The sequence below is a fragment of the Podarcis filfolensis genome (genome assembly GCF_964270895.1).
Source record: "Podarcis filfolensis genome assembly, chromosome: 5".
NCBI lineage: Eukaryota > Metazoa > Chordata > Lepidosauria > Squamata > Lacertidae > Podarcis > Podarcis filfolensis.
The window spans coordinates 34,913,881-34,923,371 of NC_139608.1; the positions used below are offsets into that span (position 1 = coordinate 34,913,881).

The window sequence follows — 9,491 nt, forward strand, 5'->3', positions numbered from 1 at the left end:
TCTGCTTTCCTGTGGCCCACTTTATACTGGGTAACAGATTGCAGCCTGGTTTATTGCTTTCATTTTATGGATCAATGGTCTCATTAGATAGTAAAATTCATGTTAAATTGCTGCTTTAGGGGTTGTTTTTAAATGTCTAGAACGGATTAATCCAATTTGCATTACTTTCTATGGAAAATCGTGCCTTGGTTTAAGAACGCTTTGGTTTAAGAACGGACTTCCGGAATGGATTAAGTTCATAAACCATGGTACCACTGTATACCATCACTCAATACCAATGCAGCAAGCAAACTGCACCATTTCAGATCATTTTTCAGAGGTACCATATGATGCCCTCTAACCTTCCTTCTGATAAACTCTTCACTGCAAAATCAGGGAAGTTATACACAGAAGCTATCCATACTGAGCAGAGCCCAACTGGGACCACCCTAGCAGCAATATTAGTATGGTCATTGGCTTCAGCAGGCTGCCCTGTGTTCTTCTATAGTCACTTACTCTGTTATTGATGCTGCCATTCTTCCCAGAGTGCCTTCCTGCTGAACGAGCCCTTCGCAGTCAGCGAAGTATGGCACTTTTAACATGTGTTCACTAAGAGCAGCTGCACCGCGCTGCATGGCTTCTACTGAAACCTGAATCTTGAAATTGTAAATGCCACAATTTGTCTCAGAGCTCTTTTCCACAGCGCTGCTCTCCGATTCCTCAGATGACTTAACATATGTACCACGTTCTGACTTTTCAGCAGAGCTCGACGGTGCTTCTGGTGATGCATGGCTGGCAGAAGAGGATCCTTTCAATTCTGTACTCGGCGGAGATGACTCCGACTGCGAAAATGGCATAGATCCTGGAGATATTTCTTCTGGCATTTCTTCCATCACCTATATCAAGCAAAAAAAAAAAAAAAAGCGGGGGGATGGGGGATATTCTTTCCAAAACCAGATTGCTGCACCCCAACATAAAAAACTGCATTGTTAACATACACAGACAGACAAATTCATACCATTAGGTTGTCAAAGAAAATAGCGAGAAAGTTGACGTATGTTACTCTTCTAAAGAATTTTACAGAAAGAATTTGTCAAATACACAACATATCTCTTATTTGTTTCATTTATACACCAACTGTTAAGTTGTGGGTGAACATATCAGACAACACAGCGATTCTTCCAAAGCAGCTCTTTATTTGTACGCTGGAACAGAACTGAGGAGCTCAGTCAGCCTGCTTATATAGAGCTCCAGAACAATGTAACTGTTGCCATTTTCTAAAACTATCCAATCACTGAACGTCACTTTCGATCCTTCATTTGCATACAAACTATCCAATCACTGAACGTCACTTTCGATCCTTCATTTGCACAACTATCTACAGCATCCCCCTGCTGGCCCAGGGTGAGAACTTCAGTACATAACACCAACTTTCTTCCATGAAACTCAAAGTAGTGTACAAATGCTCCAGCTCTACTCAGAACTGTCTAACTTCAGCAAGTCTGCTGCATTACATGCCTTTGGACTATGTTTTAGAGTTTAGACTCACTTCATTATGAATGGCAACTTGTAAGGGACAAATATATCCAGTTGTCGTAAGTGGCAAGGACTGCTATTCAACTCTTTAACAGATACAAATGAGCTTGCTCCTATACACACAACATACAGGAGGGGCAAAATGTCCAATAAGAGAGATTTCAAACCTTATTTTTATCATTGTTAATAAATGTCAGGACTTCAAAATGTGTATTGGTTGTACTTGAATCCTCTTCATGAGCAACCCTACATAGTACACATTACAATAGACTACTCTAGAAGCACAATGCCATACAAGGCATAGTTATCACATCATGACCCAACATCTTCTTTAAGATCACAACTCTGGAGCAATTCATTTCACTCCACCTCATCATCTCTGGACTGCAATGCAAAGAAGGCTTCAGGCCGCTCTGCCTTGTAGCTTTGAGAGAGTAGTTAGGTTATTTCTAGTAAATGAAATTACCGTATTTTTTGCACCATAACACTCACTTTTTTCCTCCTAGAAAGTAAGGGGAAATGTCTGTGCGTGTTATGGAGCGAATGCCTATGGGTGGCGGGGGGGGATCTGCTGCAGTTGTGAGCAGAGGATCCATGGTTCCCCTTCCTTCCCTCCTCCGTGGATCGCTTTGAAACAGCAAAGCGGGAGAAGAGCCACTGAGTGGGGAGGAGAGAGGGACAGAGAGCCTGCTTCTTTAAAGGAGCAAAGTGGGAGAGGAGAGGAGCGGCTCGTGTAAGCGGCTCTCTGTCCGGTTGGCTCCTTTAAAGCAAGCAGGCTCTCTGTCCCTCTCTCCTCCCCACTCAGCTCGCTACATAGCAGCAAAGTTTTTCAGCTCGCTAAGCCGGGGATGAGCGGGGAGGAGGGAGAAAAGCAGAGCCTGCTTGCTTTAAAGGAGCAAAGTGGGAGAGGAGAGGAGCCTTCTCCTCTTGTACCCCTCTCCTGCATTATTAGCAGCATCCTTCTCCACACACCCCACGCGTGCTCCTTGTCCCTTGAGTGCTTTTCCTTCCCTCCCCACTTAAAACGTGGTTACAAAGCACGGATCCACATGGATCCTCAGGATTTTTGCATTGGGCTACTCCAAACTCACTGTCAGATCACATGTCTGTGGCCACAGCATGAACCACAAGAATCATACATCCACTGTTTCATTTAGAATTTTTTTTTCCTTGTTTTCCTCCTCTAAAAACTACGTGCATGTTATGGTCGGGTGCGTGTTATAGAGCGAAAAATATGGTAATTTGGATCAACAGTAAAAGAAGAAGAAACTATTAGGCATTTCACTGAACCGTATTTCAGACTTACAGATTTATGATGGACTGACCTCTCTTCGAGAGAAGTTCCTTTCAGCAATGTTGGGCTGAAATGATTCTTCTGGGAAATAATGAATAACACACATAGAAAGAGCTGATAATCCTTCATCACTACATTTATTCACATCAGCCCCATTATCAAGAAGAAGGTTGATGATGTCATCATGGTAATTCATCTGCACAAGAAAACTATTTAGGTTATTTTCATACAGAATTAATACAATTTTCAGAAGCCTACTTATTTTTACTTTGAAAAAATGGAGTTTGACATTGTGGATTTGTTGGAGGTAGATATATACCGTATTTTTCGCTCCATGACACGCAGATTTTTCCTCCTAGAAAGTAGGGGGAAATGTCTGTGCGTGTTATGGAGCGAATGCCTACAGATGGCGGGGGAATCTGCTGCAGTTGTGAGCAGTCCGTGGCTCGCTTTGAAACAGTAAGCGGCTCCTGTCAGCTAGCGGAGCCGGGGAGGAGGGAGAGAAGCAGAGCGGGGTTGGCTGCTTTAAAACAACCCCGTCCTCTATGTTCCTCTCTCCTCCCCACTGAGCTGCTAAGTAGCAGCAAAGCTTTTCAGCCAGCCTAGCCGGGAGGAGGGAGAGAAGCAGAGCGGGGTTGGCTGCTTTAAAACAACCCCATGCTCTCTGTCCCTGCCTGCAGTTTTTTGCTGTCCGATTTTGGATTAGCCACTGTAGGGGCTGTGTGTGTGTGTGCTTGAGCTATCGTTCTCCTCCTCCTGCTTCCCGTTCACTCTCCCTGCGCCCCTGCGCTCTCCCTCCGACTTTAGGATTGACACTCTGTGTGTCTGTGTGTGTGAGAGAGGGCTCCTTCTCCTTCTCTTGCTTCCGTTCACTCTCCCTGCGCCCCTGCGACTTTAGAATTGACACTGTGTGTGTCTGTGTGTGAGAGAGGGCTCCTTCTCCTTCTCTTGCTTCCCGTTCACTCTCCCTGCGCCCCTGCGCTCTCCCTCCGTCTTTAGAATTGACACTCTGTGTGTGTGAGAGAGGGCTCCTTCTCCTTCTCTTGCTTCCCGTTCACTCTCCCTGCGCCCCTGCGCTCTCCCTGCGCCCCTGCGACTTTAGAATTGACACTCTGTGTGTCTGTGTCTGTGTGAGGGCTCCTTCTCCTTCTCTTGCTTCCGTTCACTCTCCCTGCGCCCCTGCGACTTTAGAATTGACACTGTGTGTGTCTGTGTGTGAGAGAGGGCTCCTTCTCCTTCTCTTGCTTCCCGTTCACTCTCCCTGCGCCCCTGCGCTCTCCCTCCGTCTTTAGAATTGACACTCTGTGTGTGAGAGAGAGGGCTCCTTCTCCTTCTCTTGCTTCCCGTTCACTCTCCCTGCGCCCCTGCGCTCTCCCTGCGCCCCTGCGACTTTAGAATTGACACTCTGTGTGTCTGTGTCTGTGTGAGGGCTCCTTCTCCTTCTCTTGCTTCCGTTCACTCTCCCTGCGCCCCTGCGACTTTAGAATCGACACTCTGTGTGTCTCTGTGTGTGTGAGGGCTCCTTCTCCTTTTCTTGCTTCCCGTTCACTCCCCCAGCACCCCTGTGACTTTAGGGCCAGTTCTCTCTCTGCGTGTGTGTGTGTTTTGACCTCACTGCGCTTGTTGGGGGAGAGTGTTGGTCGCAATTTTTCTTGATTTGTCTCAGAGTGGTTACTATCATGGTTTCCTTGCCGGGGAGGAGGGAGAGACGCAGAGCCTGCTTGTTCTAAAGGAGCAAAGCCAGAGAGGAGCCTCTCCTGCATTATTAGCAGCATCCTTCTCCACACACCCCACGCGTGCTCCTTGTCCCTTGAGTTCTTTTCCTTCCCTCCCCACTTAAAACGTGGTTACAAAGCACGGATCCACATGGATCCTCAGGATTTTTGCACTAGGTCACCCCAAATTCACCATCAGATCACATAGCATATCCATGGCTACAGCCTGCACCAAAAAACACACGCACCCACTGTTTCATGGGGCTGCAATGGCGCAAAAACGTGGTTACAAAGCATGGATCCACATGGATCCTCAGGATTTTTGCATTGGGCTACCCCAAACTCACCGTCAGATCACATGTCTGGCCACAGCATGAACCACAAAAATCATACATCCACTGTTTCGTTTAGAATATTTTTTCCTTGTTTTCCTCCTCTAAAAACTACGTGCGTGTTATGGTCAGGTGCGTGTTATAGAGCGAAAAATACGGTACTACAGGTAAGGTTTCATATTCCTCAATTGGGGATTTTCCCTTAACTTTCTGTTCATGTTCACAACTGCTACTCATAGCTATTACGGTACATTAAAAAAGAGGAATTATGTCACAGCACGGAATACAAAACAAAACCAAGCCTATTTTGCCTTAACAGAGCATAACATAGTAAGATACAGTATGCAGTCTCACAGCAGCAGCAGCAAGGGCAGTATATCCATGTACATCTGCTATATCTGGGGGGGCCAGGTTGTCCATCAGAATCTCATCAACTCTATTATAGTTTCCTTCGGCTGCCTTCTTAATCAGCTCTTCACCAGCAAGCTCTTTGGGACCTTTCTCTCCAAAGCCATTCCGGTAGCCTTCCAAAATGAAATTAACATCCCAGTCCACGTCCTTCTGGTAATGCCTAAAAATGAACAAAAAAAATGAAAAAGCTAGATAGACCATTTAAGTATTTCTATTCTCATCAGTTCTGACCTTCCAAAAAACTATTTGGAGTGATGGGATGGAGTTTTCCCTTTCCTCACCTGTGTGTACATATCACTGGCCTAGCTTCTCATTGAGGTGATAAACCTGTATCTTGGCTGTACTACCTCAGACTGCCCATATATGTGCATGTGTGGTGAGTTATTGTAGGACCGAATGCTCTCCCATACAAAAATATTCCCTCTGTATACAAAACTAGGTTGTTGTTGTGACTATTATTAGACAAGTGGGAGGGTTTTCAATTTAGCCTTCTCCCCAATATGATAGAAAACTATGTGGAGGGGTTTTTTTTTTGTCTTATATGAAAAGCAATCAGTCATGTAAGCATCCATGTTTAGTCTGAAGTGGCATGTCCCCGGCACAGGCTAACCCTCCCTGCAGTAGCTAGGCTTCTGCTCCTCCCTTCTTGCAACAGCTCCTTGGGCAGTTTGATAAACAGAGACAGGGTCACACCACACAAAGACCATGAATAACATGCAGAGGGCCTTCTCGGTAGTGGCACCTGCCCAGTGGAAGACCCTCCCATCAGATGTCAAGGAAATAAACAACTATCTGACTTTTAGAAGACATCTGAAGGCAGCCCTGTATCAGGAAATGTTTAATGTCTGATGTTTTACAATTTTTTATATGTACTGTAAGCCACCCAGAGTGGCTGGGGAAAGCCAGCCAGATGGGCAGGGTATAAATAATAAAATTTATTGTTGTTATTCTTATTATTCCAACGATTTCCAACTTGCATATGTCTCTTTCCATGTCCCTCCTTTCAATCCCACCCCCAAGGAAATGGTGAAAGGGCTATTGGGGGATGGAAGAGAAAGGTTTGATAAAGGGGAGACAAGATTGGCTCAAGGCCACCCCAACCAACTCCCACACTACTAAGAAAACTAGTAGTGCCCAACAAGCAGTGCCACCAGTAATAACAAGGGAAAGGAAATGAATGCAACAATGAATGTTCATGGACCTTTTGGCATGTGTTGGGGCTTCATTGCAATTCAGCAACGATTGACATGACTACAGCAAAAGTGGTATAAATTTTTAAAAGTCACACAAGCTGAACTGCATCCGGTTGAAAAGAAGAAACAGCAGTAAGAAATGGGACTTCAGCAGCACTATCAAATGTATAGCTATCATCTCGTCTTTTTCTCACATTACCACTTACCTATATCTATAGATGTGTTTCTGCATCTTGACCAAGAAAGGTGTTATATTGGTTATAGGCCATAGTTTTTCATAAGCCAACCGTTTCTTTTCCTTAAAATACTGGCAATCAAAGTCTTTCAGGAAGGTCTTAGTATGAGGAAGATTATCCGCATCAATTGAGTATATGTACAGGTTTTCAGGCAATGTGTAGCTATCATCATCTAAAAGAAGACGCTTGTAGTGGTAGAAAAATGGGTCCTTCTCCTCATTCAGATCCCAAAACTTATGCGTATCCTCTGAAATATACTCTCTGCTGGTCTCAGCATCAAAATAGACACTAAGTTCTGGGAAATCCGCAAGAGTGAAATATCCAGGTATTTCCGTACATAGTTTAATTATATGATTTCGATGCCACAATCCAATGTCTTGACTATCATCTGGATGGGTTTCAATTCCTGGTCCAAACCGCTCATCCCCCTTGTAAAGCCCCTTTCGGCAGGAAAAAACGAGAACAGAAGATGCAAGAGAGAACCACAAACAGAATTCACACAGTTTAATTCAACTTGCAATAATCTCATCTCACCAAAAACAATTAGCGGCATGATCCTGTCAAGTGCCTAAAAACATTCTCACCCATTCTTTACCAGCAGGATTTGGATTAATTTTATTATTAGCACTGAATTTTTCTGAAAAGCAATGCTTGAAACAAAAAAGGTAGGATCCATGAAAAAGATGCAGAAATTAAGACTGTATCTGATTTTACATCATCATTATTGTTGCTTATTAAATTTGTATACTGCCCTTTGCCAACAGGTTTCATGCAATCTTGTGTAATTTGATTTATTAGACATATATTGCTTTATACTAAAAAAACTTCAAGGGATTATATATATTATATTTAACAATGCTCAATAAGAGTATAGAAACGGTTATAAACACACACTTTAATCAGAATTCAAGCACCAGATTTTTTAGTGAATTCCAAGAGCTGAAATTCTACATCCGCTCCTCTTACTAGGTACATCTGGCATAGACCCCTTAAGTATGCACGGGGGGGGGGGGGAATCTCCTTAGTAAACTGCTTCAGAGCGCTTTTTGAAATATACTTTTCCATTTTAGTTTGCTTTTATACACAAAAGTTTGCAAAATCCACACCTTATCCAGCTGCTATTACCTGGTATCTATCACTTCCTTACACATTTTCTAAATTCTGTGCAAACAGATAGAAGCAATATGTCCTATGTTGCTTTTTTTGTTGCGCACAGGACACTAACTAGCTTTGAAGTGCATTCATTTTCTAATTTTAAAATGAGCAAATTTGTACTAACTCTGAAACATTCAAACACAGAAGTTTTCTGCAATTACTTGAACTTCACATCATACCTATCAAACAGCACTATGATAATTAGAAATACTTTTTATTACCTGAAATTTTCTTCCATCATTAAACTCCATGATACCATAGCCTTCTTTACGGCTAAGATAAAATGACCCTATAAATTTGGAGCCATCAGGCCAGAAGTAAACCCCTTTGCCATGACGGTGATCTTTATAAAACTGCCCCACATATCTCTGCAATAAAACAGAAAGAAAGTTAGGGGAGAGCAGGTGAAGTACAGTGGCAGTTACAACCGACTGCAAGTATGTATCACACAACTCTCATGAAGAATATTATGGAAAGAAAAAAAGAAGGATTTAACTAGTATTTTCAATACAGTTTAAGCATGGTAGCATTCATTTCCAAGTCAGGGAGGCTTATTCCACTTGGCTTCATCCTGAGGAAATGACTGCACAGAAACATATTGAGAATTACAACATTTAATAAAAATGGAATATATGGAGGATAAAAGTTCAAACAAAGTTAGTATCCCTGCTCAATCCAGGATTTACAGTCTTGGAAAATTTCATTAATATCAGATTTATTAGGGTGAATTACTTTCATTTCAAATCAGAAAAACTGGGTAAGAGTATACACTCAACTATGACAGAGATATACTTATTAAATTTTGCCTTAGCAAGCATTACTGAGTGTAAACAAGGAAGTCAGAGTGATCTACTTGACAAAAGGAATAAACAGAACACATGACATTTTATTTGAAAGCAGCAGACCTGAACTATTTAGTAATCTACACATTTGTGACTATAGGAAGACCGCAACTTGCACACATTTAACTTGTGCGTATTCAGCTTTACGCGTACGGCAAAATAAATAAATAAATAGGAAGGGGGCAGAAAGGAGGTAGGGTTCCAGGAAACATGACTTTGGAAGTTGCATCTGCCACTGATCCCAGTGGGTTTTGACTATACACAATTTTGGCTGTAGGCATAATCCCTGGAACGTAACCCCCGTGTAACCTGTGGACCTACTGTATTCCATATCTATACCCTTGTAGTTGCAAGTAGCAGCAAGAACAAACCACTGTAGCAGCTAGGTCATCTGGAAGCCAGGAGAATGACTTGTATTTTAAAAAATAACTATCTTCCCCTTGTGCTTTCTGTGCTGCCTTGCGATAGTACATACAGTATTTTAATTAAACAAACATGAATTACTCACAAAAATGATAACTGCATCTAAATACATTAGAAAGGGTCTGGAAACCAAGCCTTATGAGGAACAGTAGAGGGAACTGGGTATGTTTAGCCTGGAAAAGAGGAGACTGAGAAGAAATTATAACCATCTTCAAACTGTGCATAGCTTGGCATTAGATGCTGGTTGAACTATGTATCTTATTTATTGAACATTTACCGTTTAGACTTGAAACTAACATGACTAAACCTGCTTCCAATAGTACGTTTTGTGAACCGCAGTTAAAATGTTAGACTATAGGCTGCAGTTGCACCTAA

The 9,491-nt window shown here is 42.7% G+C and overlaps 1 protein-coding gene across 10 annotated transcripts in view; it reads right to left on the reverse strand.

The window, feature by feature from the left end:
• Positions 1-9,491, reverse strand: part of ANKMY1 (ankyrin repeat and MYND domain containing 1) — a 45,071-nt gene that overhangs the window by 23,576 nt on the left and 12,004 nt on the right. For 8 of the 10 annotated variants that reach the window (XM_083613719.1, XM_083613721.1, XM_083613722.1 and 5 more), the window contains 5 exons: positions 8,073-8,219; positions 6,667-7,136; positions 5,211-5,427; positions 2,841-3,005; positions 496-875 (listed from right to left, as the gene is read on the reverse strand). In XM_083613719.1, coding sequence (XP_083469845.1) covers positions 496-875; positions 2,841-3,005; positions 5,211-5,427; positions 6,667-7,136; positions 8,073-8,219 — 1,379 coding nt within the window. Of the gene's footprint in view, positions 1-495; positions 876-2,840; positions 3,006-5,210; positions 5,428-6,666; positions 7,137-8,072; positions 8,220-9,201; positions 9,305-9,491 lie in introns of all 10 variants that reach the window. The other 2 variants (XM_083613728.1, XM_083613726.1) reach the window with 1 other exon arrangement.